Source organism: Tursiops truncatus, chromosome 14, assembly GCF_011762595.2.
Source record: "Tursiops truncatus isolate mTurTru1 chromosome 14, mTurTru1.mat.Y, whole genome shotgun sequence".
Classification (NCBI taxonomy): domain Eukaryota; kingdom Metazoa; phylum Chordata; class Mammalia; order Artiodactyla; family Delphinidae; genus Tursiops; species Tursiops truncatus.
The window spans coordinates 68,467,039-68,487,324 of record NC_047047.1 but is presented as its reverse complement, the minus strand read 5'-3'; the positions used below and the strand labels follow the sequence as shown (position 1 = coordinate 68,487,324).

The window sequence follows — 20,286 nt, the reverse complement described above, 5'->3', positions numbered from 1 at the left end:
TACACACTCCCAACCAAACCAAAACACATTTAAATTACAAAAGCAGTACATTTTCATTGTTAAAAATCTGGAAAATAAATATAAGCTCAAGCTAACTGAAAAAAATTCCAGGAGCGTCTTGTTTTGGTCTGTCTTTCTGCTCTCTTAACACTTCTACAACTTCTGACCAGAAGATAAAACTTGTTAGACCACACAAAAACATTCACTTGAACTATTGAAATGTAAATATTAAGAAGAAAAATGGAAATAAGAAGGATTAAATAAACCATATTTGCTAACTGGCACATTACCTTGCTTTTGCCTACCCACTAGGGATACCCTAACTAATATGGCTTAAACTGTCAAAAATTTGCAGATCTAGTTTTACTGTTTCATCAGATTAGGAATGATTACCTACAAGTGTTACAAGAAGGTGAACATTGCCTCTAACCGTATATGTAAATATTTGATCTGATAGGTACTATAAGTCAACTAACCCTATAATTTTTCAGTAGATTTGAATGTAAGGCTGTGTGGTCTGGAGGGTTCTGGAAAGACTAGATTTTGGAGTTGGGCAGACCCAAGTTTAAGTCCTAACTCTCCCAGGGTAGTTCTGGTACTCATTCAGCCAGCTAGCTCTGCAGCTATCCTAGTCCAGAAAAACCTCTTCATTTCTGATGGTTTTTGCCATGCCAGTAAACTGTTGTCTCCAGAGGGTGAATTCTGTATGCTTTTTAAAAAAAATTACGTATGTATTTGTCGTTGCCTCATGTTCTGGTTTTCTGTAGGTAAAGCAGCTGAGCAACCATTTTCAGATTTACCCCTTCTCATTGAGGAAACCAAACTCGGATTGACTAGGAATGGAAGACAAGAATATTGGCCTGTAATCTACAGAAGGAAGTACTGTAAATAAGATGCTTGTAAATATTTCATCCATCACCATTGAACTAAATTGATCTGCTTACCAGACATGGGAACTCAGTGTGTGTGGTACTTGGACAGCAGGAGTGATACGTATGATCTGAACTTGTGGAATTTTGGACCTACTAACTCCCAGCTTCTTTTATTTTGTTTTTTATAAAGCCATGTGATGTTTTGGTTAAACATAATATACATTAGACCAGCAAAATGTTCCTAGTAATTTTAGCTTCAGGAGTCCGTAATGTTTTGGTTTATACAGAGTTAAAGATGCCTTGGTTTTTATTTTTAAAACCCCCAAATTTGTTTAGGAACACTGATGACATTCAGAAGACCCAATATGTTTTCATATTTGGTACCTAGTAGTAGGTCTTTAGCTATGGAAGCTATCAATAGCCCAAATCCAACATAGGGAAAAGATAAGAGCAAGTCACCTTCAGCAAGACATGCCAAATGATTACAAAACAATATACAGTTGCCAAATACTGGTTTCTCTTTCCCATGGAAATGCCTTTTGTCCTCATGTGCTGAGAGAGCTAAAAAAGAAAAATATATATATGTATGTGTGTGTATATATATATTTAGATTCGCTAGTATTCTGATTCTCTTTGTTATGGAACGGATCTTGATAAATGGTTTAATTTTCTTTTAAAGAAAAATATTCTCTTGGGACTTAGTAGAGAATGGATTGTAATTGCAGCTCACTCATTGGCATGGCTCATTGTTTAAATGTGGCATTTTTCCCCCTCAGCTGCAAGTTGCTGAGATTTGGTGCCTATGAACTATGATCATATGAATGCATGTGACAGTCCCAGTCTTACAGTAATTACTTGTGAAGAACACAGATATACTTCCTTATAAGAAAAATTTTCTTAGGAGTTAGGAATCTCATGAACCTCACTACGAAATTACGACTGTGAACCTCACTATGAAATTAGTTTTCTGATTTAATTTGTCCTTCCTCTCTCCCTCTGTCTTTTTCTGTGGAAGAGAGTGCTGTGTTTTTTATTTCATACAGGATAAGGAAATAGAAATTCTCTCTTCCCCAACTTGCTCACTTCCCCACTTGAAGAAAATTTTTGATATATATGCCTTACTGAGTATGTGTTCCCTTTATGTGACTTGGAGTAATTTTTTAGGTTTACTGACAAACATAAAAATCTCTTTGACTTTAATATGGTTGTTTTATGATCACACCTTTCCATGAATGTGGATATTCTATTTCTCTTTTTATTTTGTCTCCATTTAATTTGGTGGTGATGAAGTTTACTGGCTGATTTTCTTTTATTTTCCACTGAATGGAGTTTGTGCTTGAATGAAGAGTGTATCTTAAACCCTTTTTTTTGGATGGATTGCACTTGGATAAAATAGGCACCACTGTGTTGATATGTAATTAAATCCATAATCGTTATTTATCTGTGAATGTGACCATCGTCAAATTTAATTATAGTGTATTCCTCTGTTGGATTTTAGTCTGCTTTGTAAAAATAGCTCTAATTGATATTTCAGTTTTTAAATGTGTAAAGTCTAATCATTGTCATTCAGGTCATTAGAAATGAGGCATCAAGGAGCTAAGACATGGTTCTTTACTCATTTTAAAAAATTGTAAAGGTTGAGGTATAGTTGGTGACTTTCTCTGAGACAAAAATGAACACTGAAAATAGGTGAGAAACTGATGAAGGGAAATATGGGTAGTGATTTCATGTTTGCTAATAAATTGCCGTCATGGAGGTCAGAGAATGAACTAATTAAGTAAAAGTAACTATTTTTTGTACACCTTGTTCTGTGTCATCTGTAAAATTGAACTGGATAAAGTGTTAATTTGGGCCTGGAACAAAGCTTTGTTTTAAGGTTCTGAGCTAATCATTTTATTGTTTTGTTGACCTTGTATACAAAAATGAGGTTAATCTGTATTATAAAAGAACTGATAAATATTTATAAAATGACAGATGTGGACCACAGGCTTTCTTTACCATGTACAGTATAGTAAAAACAACAACAACAACAGAAACCCTTTACTTCTGGCATAGGGTCATGTCCTGTAATTTTGGGGCTGTTTTACCTCAAAGTGTGTTTCTGCTCTTTTTCTGTTGCATCAGGTTTATTTGAAAATTGTTTTGTGCCTATACGTTATAACATATTTCCCAATGGTGGTTAAGAATTATGCTATAGTCAGTTTTATTGGCATCGTTTGATGAAAGATGGCTGTCAAGAAGATAAAAGATGAAAAGTGAGTAATTAACTGTTACAGAATACTGTGGACTTGTGAATCTTCAGTGTACTGTTGACCCTTTTTCTTGTTAGTCTGCTGTCTTGAAGTGCGTCGTGAAAGTCCCCATTTGTTATGTAGTGATACAGCAGCCGAAGCAGGACTTCATTACAAAGAGCTCTTGTGAATTTACATCATTGCCAATTATCATAACATTTCCGAAGTACAAAATATCTTTTAGGCTTATGCATGATATTTTGGAGTGCGTTCACACCCCAGCCTTTCTCCCAGCGTACGCTGAGCTGCCTTTTGGGGAGCAGTGGCATGATTGGTCATACATGCATGTTTTCTGTACATTTCAGAATAGAGTGCCTTAGCCAGGCCAGAGGTTTGCTTTGTGTTTCTTCTGACCAAAATTACCTAGACCTGTAAGAAGTTTCTTTTCAGGTTATGGTATGAAAAATGTCCTTTATGCTTGTCAGAAAGTAATTCCCCTATATTTGAGGGGGGCATGGATTAGAAAAATCTTAAAAAATACCTGAGTATGTTAATGCTGCCTTTTATGATCCTTCAATAGCATTCATGATCCTAGTGTAACGTACAGTTTAAAATTGCCACAATTTAACCAACATTCCTCCCTTAATGTGTAATAGACATAGTTTATGGGTTCTAGTCTTAAGGGTAATAGAGTGAATAACTTCCACATAAAGAACTAAATAGTCTCCCCTGGCATTTTAATAATATCATGGTTAAATTACTTTTAATTGTAATTTTTAAAAGAAGGTTCAATGCTGATTATGGCCTAGAATGTTATAGTACTATTACCAGCATTTCATTTTTTTAAATATAGAGCTGTTGGGAAGAGGAGTGTATGTCTAGGGTTGCCCAAATTCTAAATAGTTACCAAAAGAATATTGGTCATGACCTAGAGCCTGGGCATTGGGGGAACATGCAAAGGAGAAAGCAGGCATAGTATCCACTTTAAGGGGAAGAAGAGATCACTTTAGTGCCCAATGATCCTACTGCAGTGCACAGTTTAAAAGTGTCACAACTTAGTCATTCCTCTCCTAACTACAAGTTCAAATGTGAATTTGAAAGACTCCTAAGTGTTCAGTTTTCAAAGAATTATTTTATTTTGTAGTCAGTCTAAAAACATTTGGAATGTACCTTGCTTTCCAAAGCAGACTTTGATTCTCTAAGTTATGGAGGATAAGAAGATAATCTGAAGGTGTTTGAATCAAAGGCTACTTTCCCCCTTTATATTTTAACAAGAAGCCTATTTGTAACTCGTCCTGCTCATTCTTCACCTGGGTTTTTAACTAGCCACTGTCTAGGACAGAGACGCCCACTTGCTCTGTCGCCCCTAGATCTCGCCACATTCACATCTCCTCGATTGCCTTATCTCTCTTGACTAGTCAAGGACTGGGAACATGCCAGAGGGAACAAAGTAAACCTGATGGACTAGAACATTTGATGTCGGGTCCCCAAATAAGCCAAAAACAGATACAGAAATCTTTGATTGTGTTGATTCTTACGTTCAGAGTGGCCTTTATCATGACCTCCGTTCTGGACTTGCCTGAGCACTCTATAGGAAATTTGTGAAGTCAGACTAGAATTTTCTTTGTCCTATGAGGTGTCCTTGTAAGGCAGCATGCCCATTCTTGAACACCCCGTGGGTGAATAACCTTAAGTGAGCTGCCAGTAGTTGAACCTTCCAGGAAGAATTTTAACTAGTATGCTGCATTTGAAGCACTTTGACATGTACATTTTAAGTGACAGTTTTAACAGTAAAATGGTGTTAAATTAATCACTGTGAAACTTGAAAGCGAGACGCCCTGTACATTTTAGGAAGCTTAAGTAAATTTCTGATTTTCCTTTATTAATTATGTAACCCATGTGATTTGTATCTTTTACTTTTCATCGTTGACAGTGGTGCAAATGACTGACTTATTGGCAGGCAGTTACTTTAGGGTATATGGTAAATCGTGGTTGTCTAACTTTTCCAGAGAAAGTGGCAATGTGTTTACTTCTTCCTTTGTGTGAAGCCATGGGAATTGGATTTACTGGCTAATTTATTTCCAGGGTTTCTACAGTGCAAAATAAACGTAACCTTTTAAACATGCTAGTAATGCTTTCCTTTTTAATAAAAATGCAAGAGATAGTAATCTAGCTGATTGATTGTTTTTAAGCAGAGACCTGCTCTTCTTACAGACAGATCTTAAATGAGCTAATATTTTGGGTAGCAAAAGAAGTTTTGCCGTTTGTAGCCTTTTTCACAGGTGGCCTGAGTGAGGGGGTTGTGTTGCATTTGGTCAGAAAGGCCCGGTCCCCAGAATTGGCAAATGGCACATGGAGTGATTCTAGAATAATTTAACAAAGCCTTGTCTTGAGGAGAGTCCATTTGGACACAACAGAAGTATTGTCTCCCACAGGCCATTAACATTGTCTTGTTCTCCATAGAATCATTCTTAGAAAGCTAGGTTCAATCAGAGGAGTGTTATTTTGAAAGCATGTGAATTGGATCATGGCCATGGTGTACCTAATGCTACATTGTAATTAGAGACAGTAGTGAAGATGCAAGGAGTGGCTAAATGCTGTGGATGCCTTATGGCTCTTAGGCTAAGGGCTTCTCCTGAGAAGTTTCTATGGGTAATAATTAGAATAGGAATTGATTCTGACTTTTTATTGAAACAGACAATTTACCATGAATTCTAGATTCTGATATTCTTGAGAAGCACTTTTTAATCTCTGAAGAGTAAGTTCTTGGCCAGAAGCATGTTGAGTTTAGTACTTGATGTTACTAATCAGGTTATAGGAGGATCCTGTTTTATTTTACGAGATCTGTGAATGCTGCATTATGAATCTGTTTGAATTACTGGTATCATTCAGGATCAGACTTAGTTTAATAAGTACTAATTAAGACTGCCCACAATATGAATATTTTTTGTAGGTTATTTTGTTTATATAACTTATCCCATTAGAGCAGCCATTCAGGAGACAAAGACCCAGCTACGTGTAATCATTTCCTCTTTCTGGAATGTGCCAAGAAAGCAGAATTCAGTATTAAACTCCAAATTTCAGTTTTGTTTTTTAAAGTAGCATTTCCTGTGGGTAAAGGGGAAGGCAGCGGGCAACTGCTGAGGTGTAAACTCCCTGCTGCCTGCCTTCTCCCTTTCCCTTCCCATCTAACAGAATAGATTAAGTTTGTAGCCAGTTGTAGGAAATGAAATCGATACTTTTCTGAGTAAGGTTTCATGCCCTGTGACTAAGAATAGGCTGCAGGAATCCTGGCAGAATCAATTATTGATTTGTTTAGCTTGGTCCTGTTGCAGGTTGCTTTCTGTAGTATTCTGATTCCATCCCTTCTCAGGTACCTAGAAACAATACCACTTAAGTAACTGGAATGTGTTTGCTACAAGTGGAATATATTAGAGAAGATGAAAGGAGCGCAAAGTCTTATTTTCCCTTTCAAGTAGTTTAATTGAACATGTTAGTAACTGGTCTGTCTAGCACTTGCTGTGTTCATAGCAAAGAATGTAGCATTTATTTTATCTGGTTATGTGTGGTGTGTGTATATATGCATATTTAATATGTACACATATTCTCTGTGCACATATATGTATGATATATTCGTATATACATGCAGTCTACTCTTGATTATCAGCAAGGTGGTAAGCCTTCACTAGACTGTTTCTTCATGTTGACTAAACCTGCATGTAGCCCATAACTCTGTGAAGCCTCTTCCTTATCCGGAGCCATAGTCTTTCCTACTTTCCATTCATCTAAGTCCCCAAGAAAGGCCCTTGACATACGTCACTTTCCCCTTCCCTTTCACCAGGGACTGTGTGAGCCAGAAAGCTTTTGAGAAAGATGGTCGCTTCCACCAGAGTTGAGGCTTCTGGGTCTGAATGATGATGGGCCCATTCCTGGCCAGAGGGCAGCCCAGTTGTGCTCTTGGGCTTGATGGGGGGGAAAATCTAGCTCTTATGGGAAATGGGGCTTCACAGTTCGCTTAAATTCCTTAGCTGGAATGTTGTGAAGTCTTAGATAATTCGATGTGCAAATAGAGTACAACTGTGCATTTCACCATTAGTATTGTGTCATCGGTGATCCTGTTGCTAGCCCAGATAATCAAGACCTTGACTGTTTCTTGCCACTGGATTCTGGAAGCCTTGCCCTTTCAACTGGATTTGTGTTTTATTTCTGCTGCTGTGAAACACAAAAGTAATGCAGTAGGTTTTAACTTAAAATTGTTTAATTCTGTTACTGATATTTATTGTAATAAAAGTAAAGAGAAAATGATTTTTAAATCCTTTTAATTGTTTTCAGATTGTCTTCTTTGTTTTTCCTTGGCAGGTGCAAAAGGGGAGGGGAGCTATGGGGAGAAAAATAATGTCCAGTCCCTTGTCTCAGAGAATCATTGGTTAATGTAGAGCAAAGCATTAGAAGGTTTTGTTTTGTTTGATCAGCTCCTGGGTGTTCTATAGTCCTGTGACTTGTTTCAGAGAGCAGAGTACTAGGAACGTGGCAGTAACAGCTTTTCATAATATACTGCTCTTGACTCTCCCCGAACTGGGTACTGCACAATATTTATTGTTATCACAATAACTGGATCACACTTATATTAGCTTGTAAGGTGGTGGTTTCATACTCAAAAACATCTTCCCATAGAAAGATTGTTAATGTATGCTGTCAATTTCCCAGGCTAATTCCACAAGAACTTAATAACCCACACTTAACACACCTGAACTTTAGTATGTGAACAAACCATAAGCTCTTATAAAAACTCATATTTTCTAACATGGCTTCTGAGGAGAATATTTCCTATTTTTTAACATCAGAATTGATCTCCCAGTTCTGGCAGTGGGCATTTAAAATTTTTTTCTGTAACAGGTTTAAAGGAGGTGAGGGAGGAAATGTCCCATATTTTAACCCAGGCTAATTCCCTGGCTTAATGTGCTCTTAATCCCCTGCTCTCCGAACTTCTTGGTCGCAGTAGCAGTTATCCCCTGCCTTCTAAATGCAAACCTCAAACACCTAGCACCGGCCTGACACTCAGCAGGGGCAACCAGCTTGGGTTTAGCTACTGATAAACTTTAAAAAATTACTGATGTAATTTTGGCCCCATGGGGCTATAGCCTAGACCTGTTATCCCTCAAGGATAATTCCCTACTCAGTGCATATGCTTATTTAAACTATTGCTACTGGCACACTGTCTTCCTAAAGGGTGTCTTTCCAGCAGTGAATGAGAGTGTCTTTTTTTCCACACCTATGAAAAAGGTTTGTTATTTATATAATTGAGGCTGTCTGTGACAGCAGCAAAGACCTCCCAGCTGGCTGGGAAATGTCTGGAGAGAGCCAGGAAAGGAGGCTGGCCTGGGGTATTGTTATGGTTGGGAGGTAGGGCCGGGATGAGGGTACCCAGCACACACAGTAAGAACCTCCCACCAAAGGAGAGAGCACCCAGGGTTTTTTGTTTTTGTTTTTTTTTAAGTCAGCTGCCCAGATGTGGAGCAAAGGGGAGAAAAGGCATGAGGCTTAAAAGCTCAAACAGCAAAAAAGGGAGTCAGATTCCTTATCACAAAAAATGTCTGGCTTTAGGCCAAGCAGCTTATTGATCGCTCTGAGTCTTTATGGTACCTTTGCTCTCTCTCCCATCTCTCGTGTGACCGCCGATTCCCACTGACTTTCTCGTGGCATCCTACTCCCAGCCGTAGACAGGCACACACGCTTGTGCTTGTGTCTCTTCTCACAGGTGGTGGAGACATGAACCGGGACCTAGAGGAGTTAGGGGTCAGAACTATATCTTGCCTCTGATTCCTCAGCCCCTAGGGAAGGTTAAAGCTGGAGGTCACAACTAAAGGAGAGAGATTGAGGCCCGAAGAAAACTCGTTCCCCTCCCCCGCCCTCCAGACTCCTCACCCCAGCTAGATATGGGACAAGGATCCAGGCAGGTGTTGGACTCTTGACTGCTCCAAGATTTTGGCACTGCTAAATCTCCCTACCACTTGTACACTTGGAAAAATTAATTTAAAAAAGAAAACTCCGATCCCACCTCCAGCCCCGCCCTCCCCCCACCGTGCCCCGCCCCCAGTCAGACCGCCCACAAACCACCACAGCCCCCCCAGGACTCTCCGCGCTGCTGGTGACCGTGGCCGTGGCTGCTTTTGCTCTGGGCGCCCGGATCTGGGGCCGCCGCCGCTGCCGGAACGGAGACGCAGGGAATCCACTCTACAGCAATGCCCTATACCAGCCCCGGAGGGCCCCAAGGAAGAGTGAGGCATGGCCCGTGGAGGGGAAGGTGCTGGACATCCCCAGCAAGAATCAGAAGGGCCAAAGCTTCTATTCGATCTCTTTCCCCCAGCCCCCCACCCGCAAGCGGCATCTGGCTCCCAAATCTTGCCCCAGCCCCAGGCCCAGTCACCTCATCTCTGCAGTTGGAGTCCCTCCTGGACCAGGCTCCTCTGGGCAGCCAAGGCCAAGAGGGTCCCTTGAAGTGGGGAGAGGAATCAGAACCCCCAGAGACCCAGAGAGGACCCCCCCCCCCCAGCGGCTACGTAAAGAGGTGACTTATTCCAAGAGCATCACGGAGTCCAGCAGTTCATCCTGAGACCCACCCCCTCTCATTTCTGTGCGGCTGGACCTCTCCCTTGCCCCCAGAACACCCAGTAAAGGCTCGTGAAGAAAGCAAAAAAGAAAAAAGAAAACTCCATTTGCCTCTGGGTAGGTCTTATTCACCACGCGATTATCTTCTTTGGCCTCACACTTGCCTGTGATTTGAGTAGGCAGGCAGTACAGCTGAGAAAACGGTCAAGAAGTTGTGGCATCCCTAAGGTTGCAGGGCCGGTCTAGGATTAGGACCTGCATTTTCTTACTACTCCAGTGCCCTTTCCCGAGTTAACCTCAGGCCAGTGGGATAAGATTCTGCCAAATGTTATCCAGCTTGTTTTCGAAAGGATGTTAATTCTCAGTAAGAGCACTATGAATTTTTCGTTGGCAATGCGACACACACACACAAAATGGTGCCTCTTAAGGGACTCCTGAAAAGTTTAATTGTGCTTCTGTGCACTTAACTTTCACTCCCCCCAACCCCTGCCTTCCGTACCATTTTCCTCTGCTCTCCTTTTCCTAAGTTTGTGATTGCGAGTGGTGATGGTGGGATTGTCCTAGGTTTCAGCCCTACTGAAAACCGCTACAGAAGACAATTCCTTGATGGATATATTCTAGAGAACATAGGGGCCGAATGCACAAAGTATCAATGGGAGCTCAAAAATGAATGGACGACGAGTAGATGGATACAGTATACTTTAGTTCAAACTTTCCGAGCGATCGTACTATTCTACCCGCTCCATGAGGAAAGGACAACGCTTGTATCCTCAGCGCTAGCACAGTGATTGGCATAGAGTAGGCACTTGATTATATTTGATGAATGTGATTTTGAGGAATATTTGATGAATGAAGAATCAATCATCAGGGTCAGTAAGTGACGAATCACAACTTGGTGCCGCTCTTAAATCTTCCAGCCTCCGTTAATACCCCCGGGCCTTCGTGGGGATTACCCGAATTGCAGGAGAAAGGAATAAAGCCCCAAGCTGGGATATAGCTTTCGGAACACCAGTGGGCAGAGCCTGAGGGAATGCGCGCGCAACCACGCCAGCTGCGGATTAGGTGACTTTTTCCCTGGCAACGGCTTGTTGTTAGCAACGGCTTGTTGTTAGCAGCAAGGCGGTAGTCCGGCGGTGGTCCAGGCAGAGCTAGCTGCCTGGGGGCGGGAGGCACCTGCCATGAATCCGCCGGGATCCCTGAGGGTCCTGGAGGAGAAGGAGAATTTAGCCACTCCGATTGTCGGGCCCTCGATACATTCTGATAACCCTCAGGAGCGGATCCAGGCCCGGCGCCTCCGCATCGCGGCGCGCCTGGAAGCTCGGAGGCGGTGAGCTGGGTTTTGGGCGGGTCCCGCCAAGGAGCGCCCAGGGGGCGGTGACGCGGTGCGGGGATGAGGGGGTGGCTTCTCCGGGCCGGAGCCCCTGCGGTGAGGGGGCGGCGTGCCCTACGTGTGAGCCGGCCTTGTTTCTTGATAAGATAGAAAACATTTCTACCAGAAGGTTCAAACAAAGCATGGGATATTAAAACATTGAACACACTAGTAAAGTCAAAGACGGAAATCATAATCCCTCCAGCATGTTCATGGAGAGCCTGCTGCGCCAGGCACTGGGGGCCATACCCTGAAGAGGCGGGCTCCATGACCTGCCCGCCGAGGTCTTTCTTTCCTCCTTCCTCCCAGCCTGCCTTCCTTCCACAAGTAGTTATGGAGTGGACCTCGGCTGTCACTTCTTCTGGTCTCAGTGGCTTATCTGGGTGTGTGACACCCTTTTCCTGCAGGCTCTGAGGCTGATAACCACACCGTTCTCAGGCCGGGGTTGCCGCACCTGTCCATGCACAGACGGAGTGGCCTTGTCTTAAGGGGGTACAAAGGTGAACCTGCGTGACCCCCTGAACACCCTCTCAGTGTGACAGCACTTGTACCTTGTCCTGCTGGTCACGGTCAGCTGCCCTGCCAAGATGGTGCTTCTCTTCTTGTCTGCTGGCCTTTGGACACAAGGGCCCTAAAGTGATGTGGCTGGGTTCCAATAAAACTTTACTAAAGAACACTGAAATCTGAATTTCATATAATGTTCATGTGTCACAAAATATCCCTCATATTTAGATCTCTTTTTCTAAATTAATAAATTTCATACTTTAGAGAAGTTTTAGGTTCACAGAAAAATTGAGTGGAAAGTACAGAGATTTCCCATATACCCCCTAGCCCTACACATGTATAACCTCCTCCACTATCAACCTTCCCCACCAGAGTGGTACATTTGCTACAACTGATGGATCTTGATAGATATATAATGACATGTTTCCACCATTACCGTATTGTACAGAATAGTTTCAGTGCCCTAAAAATCCTCTGCGCTCTGCCTATTCATCTTGATCTTAAAAAAAAAAATTTTGAAAATGTAAAAATCATTCTTCACTTGTGAGCCATACAAAAAGAGGTGGGTCAGATTTGACCCATAGGCCAATGTTTGCCAACCCTGATGTATGGATCAATGTGATGTTCTGTGGGATATTCAGATGGTCCTGATCTATTCAGACTATATTTTGACAGATCAGGAGAGTTAACATGGCTCTGTGAGTGAGAGGCCTATGTGAGTATACATTATCTGTTCCACGTAAATGTGAACTTCCTGATCCTTTTTCCTGATTGAGGTAGAAAATAATGCATTTGGCCCAATCAGTGGCTACATTCCATGTCCCTAAGGCCACAGTAACCTGCTGTAGCAAAGACACCCGACCTGCATGTCAGCTGCGATCAGGACTGCTGCTTGGTTGAGCTTGCGGTAATTGACAGTTATTATCTTGGATCCATCCAGTTTTTGCAGGACCAGACCAGTGAATTAAATGGAGATTTGATAGGCACCACCACTCGCAAATCCTTGAGATCCCTAAGGGTGACACTAATCCCCACCATCTCCCCCAGTTGACAATACTGCTTTTTCATGCACTCGGGTGAAGTTTCGGAGTGTCCATTTGACCTTCCACATGGTGATAGCTCTTACCCACAGGCCAAGGACCTAGTGTGAGAATTTCTCAAATTTCTAAGTATGTTAAGATCACTCTGGTTGCTCTTTGGGGAATGGTTTGGAGGAGCCAGAAGTGAAAGTAAGGAGTCCAGTTAGGAAGCAGTTGTATTTGTCCAGGTGAGAGATGCAGTTGGTCTGAACTAGTTAGTGGCAGTGGTTTGGAGATAAAGCAGATACACTCCAGACATATTTTGGAATTGAAATTGACTGGATTTACTGATTGATTGGACATGCTGATGAAATGCAGGGGAAAAGCTAGAATGGCTTGAACAGCTGGGTAGATAGATGGCAGTACCTTTTATTGAGACGGTAAAGACAGTGATGGGGGCAGTAAGGCAGGAGTTGAAAATCAAAGGTTTGGTTTTGTCCATATTAAGGGAAGTCAAATTTTGTAAGACATTAAAATTGAGATGTCCACTAGGCAGTTGGGTATGGGTCTTAACTCAGAAGAGATCTGGATTAGAGGGACCAGTGCAAAGAGTCAGCAACATTATGATTGTATTTTAAACCATAGGAATGAATTAAATTACACTGGGAAAGAGGATTAAAAAGGGATGAGAAAAGTGTTCATGGCTAAGTCTTAAGAAAGCCCAGCATTTAGAAGTTGATGGAAGAGGAAACGCTGACAAGGAGAACAAGATAGAATGGCCAGTTGAGGCTGGTAGAAAAACAAATAAGTGAGGTGCAGTAGCGTACCTAATGAATTTGACGCCTGGAGCAGGTAATTTCTAAAACACAGATAATAACAATAGCCTGAAAAGAAAAGCAGACAATGAACATTTTCTTTTATTGAAATTTGTTATATTACCATGCCGGTAATTTTTAAAAAATAAAATTTACAATACAAAATGAGAAAGAAGTAATGGATGAATACTTTTATATATGTTTTTAAAAATTATTTTTGGCTGCGTTGGGTCTTTGTTGCTGCGCGCAGCCTTCTCATTGTGGTGACTTCTCTTGCTGCAGAGCTCGGGCTCTAGGCACGGGGCCTTCAGTAGTTGTGGCTCATGGGCTCTAGAGTGCAGGCTCAGTACTTGTGGCACACGGGCTTAGTTGCTCCATGGCATGTGGGATCTTCCTGGACCAGGGATCGAACCCGTGTCCCCGCATTGGCAGGTGGATTCTTAACCACTGCGCCACCAGGGAAGTCCCAATGAATACTTTTAAATTACATGTAGGGAATTCCCTGGTGGTCTAGTGGTTAGGACTTTGTGCTTTCACTGCCGAGGGCCTGGGTTCGATCCCTGGTTGGGGAACTAAGATCCCACAGCGTGGCCAAAAGAAAAATTACATGTGTTTTGGGGGAAAAAAAGGAAGAAAAAAGCATATGAAGAAATGTTCCCAAAGGAGTGAATTCGCAAGACTTAGAGAATGAGTTGTGTATAGAATGACAGAATAGAAGTAACTCAGGTTCAGTTTCTTCATGTTTCTAATAACTGGGCTAGTGTTGTTTATGTCAAATCCCTAATCTGCTGGGATATATAGTACCTGGGGGGTTGTGGACGTGCCCTGCGCTGAAGTGAGCTGGGACAGTTCTGAACCATTTCAAATGTGCTCTCAAAACACAATTTTTTAAGTCCTATGCGTAGCTGAGTCTGTGTGTCAGAGACCAACTGTATAATTGCAAGTTCTACAAATTAACTTCCTCCTTCAAGGATAAGAAATAGAAAGGTGCTATATTGACGCTTACATATATATTATTAAAAAACAGTAGGGATTTCCCTGGTGGCACAGTGGTTAAGAATCCGCCTGCCAATGCAGGGGACAGGGGTTCAATCCCTGGTCCGCAAAGATCCCACATGCGGCAGAGCAACTAAGCCACAACTACTGGGCCTGTGCTCTAGAGTCCACGTGCTGCAACTACTGAGCCCACATGCCACAACTACTGAAGGCCGCACTCCTAAAGCCTGTGTCCTGCAACAAGAGAAGCCACTGCTCGCCGCAACTGGAGAAAGCCCAAGTGCAGCCACTAAGACCCAAAGCAGCCAAAAATAAATTTAAAAAATTTAAAAACCCACAAAAATTACAAAAAAAAAGATTTAAAAATCAACAGTACTGCAGCAATTTTTTGGAACTTAGATTAACAAAAGATTTTTCAGAAAGAAGTGTTTTATGAATTGTTTTGTTGCTGGCACAGGGTGATGATAAAAAACAGACCGACTTTAGTCAGTTGTGTTGTTTTAAAATTAGCCTTGGGCTCCTTGATTTCCTATGGTGCCCACTGCCCTAACTGCCTAGATCTCGGTGGGTCATTGAGTTGTAGTTTTAGAGGGGAAGCTGTTAACAGAATTAAATGTCATATGAAGATAAAGAATAAGATTAATGGCTAAAGCACCCAAAACTCTCAATCTCTAGTTTTTCAGTTGACATTTCAAATTCCTGAGAGATGTCACTTCTGAGTCAAGATGGTGGATAGAACACAAGCATTTACCTAGGATCTCTATCAAAAATGAGATTTAAAGGGATTAAGTAAAAACGATATAAACCCACAAAGTCAAGCAAAACAGGGGGACTCAATAGCAACAACATTTTGGAAGCTGGGACGTATATAGACAGATGGTAAATGGCTTAGCAGATTGAAGAGTATGGAAATATAAACTAGGAGTGAGGAAAGCTGAGAGCCCCCTTCATTTCCTCTGCAATAAACCTCCAAAAGGCAGCATCAGGTTTACCGGGATAGGGGTGAAGAAGGAACTAAACTAAGGAGAATTGATTGGAAAATTAATAGATGTCAAGAACCTTTCTCCCACTTTGCACAGTTGACCGGAGGTTTGGAGAAAGTAAAATGGAGGATGCATGGTTTGGGGGATGCTGGGCAGAAAGGAGGCAAGGACATGGTACTAAAAGCAAAGGGATTCCACGGACACATGCACACTGGAGCTGAGCGCCTCCCCCTCCCCGTTCCTGGAATGCTGGCAGGACCTGCCCCTTGCAGGCAGGAGACTGGAGAAATCCCTCCGCAGAATCTGACCAGCCCAGAAGGAGGGACTTGAAGACACTGAAATCAGGTTTGCCCGGGAAATGGTTCAGGTAGATTGTCCTGCACTGAAGTTCACAACTGTTATACCACACACTTGCACTCAGCACTTTCATAAGCTTTTTCGCCTTAGCATGGAAAGGTAGCCAAGGATTTTGAGACGTCTGAAGAAAGTGTTTAACGTGAAAGGTAGACACCAAAATGAATAAACAGAAAAAAGCAACTTAGAGGAAATTGAGACCATGTAGGAAGAAAACAACAAAACACAATGAAAACACTGTCTTTAAGTACACTTGAAACTTAGATAATGTTATATACCAATTTTACTTCAATTAAAAAAGAAAGACAGGGACTTCTGTGGCAGTCCAGTGGTTAAGACTCCATGCTTCCAATGCAGGGTTCGATCCCTGGTTGGGGAACTAAGATCTCGCATGCTGTGCAGCACGGCCAAAAAAGAAAAAAGAAAAGAGAGAAAAAAGGAAAAAATGACTGTCATTAATCCTCAGAAGAAGATATACAGATCGCCAACAAACACATGAAAGAATGCTCAACATCGCTAATCATTAGAGAAATGCAAATCACAACTACAATGAGGTATCACCTCACACCAGTCAGAATGGCAGTCATCAAAAAATCTACAAACAATAAATGCTGGAGAAATAAATGGTGTGGAGAACGGGGAACCTTCTTGCACCGTTGGTGGGAATGTAAATTGATACAAACACTATGGAGAACAGTATGGAGGTTCCTTAAAAAACTAAAAATAGAATTACCATACGACCCAGCAATCCCACTACTGGGCATACACCCTGAGAAAACCATAATTCAAAAAGAGTCATGTACCACAGTGTTCATTGAAGCTCAATTTACAATAGCCAGGACATGGAAGCAACCTAAGTGTCCATCCACAGATGAATGCATAAAGATGTGGCACATATATACAATGGAATATTACTCAGCCACAAAAAGAAACGAAATTGAGTTATTTGTAGTGAGGTAGATGGACCTAGAGTCTTTCATACAGATTGAAGTAAGTCAGAAAGAGAAAAACAAGTACTGTATGCTAACACATATATATGGAATCTAAAAAAAAAAAAAAATGGTTCTGAAGAACCTAGAGGCAGGACAGGAATAAAGACGCTGGTGTAGATAATGGACTTGAGGATATGGGGAGGGGGAAGGGTAAGCTGGGACAAAGTGAGAGAGTGGCATTGACATATATACACTACCAAATGTAAAATAGATAGCTAGTGGGAAGCAGCTGCATAGCACAGGGAGATCAGCTTGGTGCTTTGTGACCACTTAGAGGGGTGGGACAGGGAGGGTGGGAGGGAGACGCAAGAGGAAGGGGATATGGAGATATATGTATATGTATAGCTGATTCACTTTGTTATACAGCAGAAACTAACACAACAATGTAAAGCAATTATACTCCAATAAAGATGTTAAAAATAAAAAAAGAATCTTCCTGTTAATGCAGTAGACACGGGTTCGATCCCTGGTCCAGGAAGATCCCACATGCCGTGGAGCAACTAAGCCTGTGCGCCACAACTACTGAGCCTGTGCTCTAGAGCCCATGCACCACGACTACTGAAGCCCGCGCACCTAGAGCCTGTGCTCCGCAACAAGAGAAGCCACCGCAATGAGAAGCCCACACACCACAATGAAGACCCAACGCAGCCAAAAATAAAAGTTTTTAAAAAAAGGATCCTCAGAGAAAAAAGAAAAGATAATTGCAAACATGAAACAAGAATAGGATGCTACTAAAATAATCTAGAGATCAAAACAGAGCTCTTGGAAATTAAAAATAAGGTCGAAATGGGAAACAGTAGAAGGGTTGGGAAGTAAAGGTAATGGAATTGCCTGGGAGATAGAACGAAAAGGAAAAAAGATAGAAACTAGTAGAGAAAAAGATTTTTTAAAAATTAGAGGACTAGGGCTTCCCTGGTGGCGCAATGGTTGAGAGTCCGCCTGCCGATGAAGGGGACACGGGTTCGTGCCCCAGTCCGGGAAGATCCCACATGCCGCGGAGCGGCTGGGCCCGTGAGCCACGGCCGCTGAGCCTGCACGTCCGGAGCCTGTGCTCCGCAACGGGAGAGGCCACAACAGTGAGAGGCCTGCGTACTGCAAAAAAAAAAAAAAAAAAAAAAATTAGAGGACTAGTCCAGGAGATCTAGTATCTGCTTTCTAGATCCAGAAAGAGAGAGTAAACAGAAGGGTGGAAATGATCACTGAAAGAATTCAAGAACATTTCTCAGAACTGAAGATCCTGAGTTCCCTGGTTGAAAGGGGCCACCTGACAGCAGAATGAATGAAAGTAGACCCACCCCAGGCACACCACTGAGCATGTTCAGAACACCAAGACCCGAAAGAAGGGTCCTGCAAGCTTCCAGAGTGAACAGCGATGACAATAGTAATGACGACTCTCACATACAAAGAAAGGATTACGAAAGAGGGTGACGTCTGGTTTCGTAAGTAGCAACAGTGGACACCAGAAGACCATGAGCAATGCCCTCAAAGTTCTAAAGAAAACGGTTTTCAACCTGGAGCTCTAAACCCAGCCGAACAATCAATTACGTTTCAATTTTTTAAGTCCTGAGAAAGGACTATGACTTGCCTGGAGGTATGGTTATTCAAGATGGCAGCTCCCACTGAGACCATATGGGTGGCAGTGGTGGGGAAGCAGTTTCCCAAAAGAGGGATCCAGCTCAAACCTGAGGAGAGAGAAGCCTGGGATGGCAACGTTAGGGAATACGATAGGTCAGCACCGACCAAGAGAAACACAATACGTAAATTAGCATCCACATTAAAAAAATAGAACAGGTGAAATTAACTTTTGTAATTTATCTTGTTGAACTCACTATATAAAAATATTATTTTAACATGTAATCAGTATAAATCATATTGAGATATTTTGCATTTTTTTTATTGAAAGTCTTCAGAATCCATCTAGTCCATATTTTACACTCATAGCACATTTCAGTTTAGATCATTTCAAGCGCTCAACAGCCACATGTGGTTAGTGGCTATCATACTGGACAGTGTGGCGCTAGGCAGTCAGAAATGACAAGTACAAGGCAGCAATGGGATTAAGGCTGAAACGAGATGATAAGAATGTGTAGCATAGTTATTTTTCTTTCTGAAGCACAGGTCTTTGCTCCAGGAAGTAGTTGGAAGGATTATTTAGACAGAGGTGGTAATTAATTGGTGGTCAAAGTAGAAAGTCAGGTGAATGAGTGTGTTTTGGATGGTAATGAGAACACCATGAGCCTGGCAATATCTGAAGCCCTGAGTAGAATGAAACAAATCGTTTTCTCCGTAAGGGCAATGAGCAGGTTCAATAAGGGTATGGAAGTGAATGAAATGACGAGGAAAAAGAGTTTCAGCTGGATTGGGAGTGGGGTGAGGGGTGCTAACTCAATTCCAGCTCTCAGAAATGGTGTAGCACGATGTAGGGCTGTGCTGACCTTTGAACAAAGGGAAGGGAGGTGGAAGTCAGGGAGAGAAAAAGTCAAGAAAGAATGAAGAGTCAAGAAAGGCATCTGCTTCTTTCACCATGGTTGAAGTCATAAGATGATGGTTTCATTTTTCTTAAGGCAGAACTGGGAATCCTCATGGCCTCTGTGCGCCAGAGGAGACAGTGGACCTCCACCATGTAAGTGGGGTGGGTCTTGGTGGGGTCATTCCCCCATACCTCCCCCAAAGAAGCCCAGAATCTGGAACCTTATCTTTCCCCCGTCATCTTTGGTCTTATTTTCTGATTAACACATACACACATATGCGCTATTTATAAAATTCATGCAATAGAAAAATGTAGAAACTATAAGTCCTCAGTAAAGTTCTCTTTCCTTAAATAATTCCTGTCATCTGTTGGTCATAAATCCTTCCAAGATTTTTCCGTGCATATGTGTATAAGCCTATTTTAAGAAGAAAATCTATATTATACTTTACATATTGTTCTACAGCTGGCTCTTTTTACTTACATATTGTGGACATCTTTCTGTGCTGCTAGATAGCACATCATTTTTTTTTAATAGGCTACAATATATTTTCTTGTATTGTTGCCTCACAAGTTATTTAAACAGGCAACTATTAACATGTATGTAGAATGTTTCCACATTCCTGCTAGTAGAGAGAGTGCTGCAGTAATCATTCTCGTGCATATTTCTTTTTGAACTTGTGAAAGCTTTCTGTGGAAAGTTCGTAAAGGTTCAGTCAGACGGGAGGCCCGTGTAAGATTTGGAAAAGTCTTGCCAAATTGCCTTTTGAATGGGTTGTGACCCTTCACATTCCCACCCATGGAGTATGAATCAATGGTCACTCACACCCTCTGCCCCACCAGATACTATCAACTTTTAAATCTTTTCTCTTGATAGGAGAATGAGGATACCTCACAGGGTTTTCAATTTCATTTTTCTGGTTATATGTGAAGTTGAACGTATCTTCAAATGTCTATTTGCCATTTGTATTTCTTCTGTAAACTGCTTGTTCACATCCTTTGCCAATTTTCCTATTTGGTATTTTGTCTTTTAAAAAAATTAATTTAACTTTTAAAAATTTAAGTATAGCTGATT

General features: G+C 41.8%; 2 protein-coding genes across 2 annotated transcripts in view; both read left to right on the top strand.

Annotated features, from left to right (window-relative positions):
• SELENOI (selenoprotein I) overlaps nucleotides 1–7,425 on the top strand; it is a 44,156-nt gene extending 36,731 nt beyond the window's left edge. Inside the window, exon 10 of the mRNA XM_019943082.3 lies at nucleotides 768–7,425. Coding sequence (XP_019798641.2) covers nucleotides 768–866 — 99 coding nt within the window. The 3' untranslated portion in view covers nucleotides 867–7,425. The remainder of the gene's footprint in view (nucleotides 1–767) is intronic.
• A 3,384-nt stretch (nucleotides 7,426–10,809) lies between these two features.
• The window catches only part of DRC1 (dynein regulatory complex subunit 1), a 45,946-nt gene continuing 36,469 nt past the window's right edge, over nucleotides 10,810–20,286 (top strand). Inside the window, exon 1 of the mRNA XM_019943354.3 lies at nucleotides 10,810–11,039. Coding sequence (XP_019798913.2) covers nucleotides 10,891–11,039 — 149 coding nt within the window. The 5' untranslated portion in view covers nucleotides 10,810–10,890. The remainder of the gene's footprint in view (nucleotides 11,040–20,286) is intronic.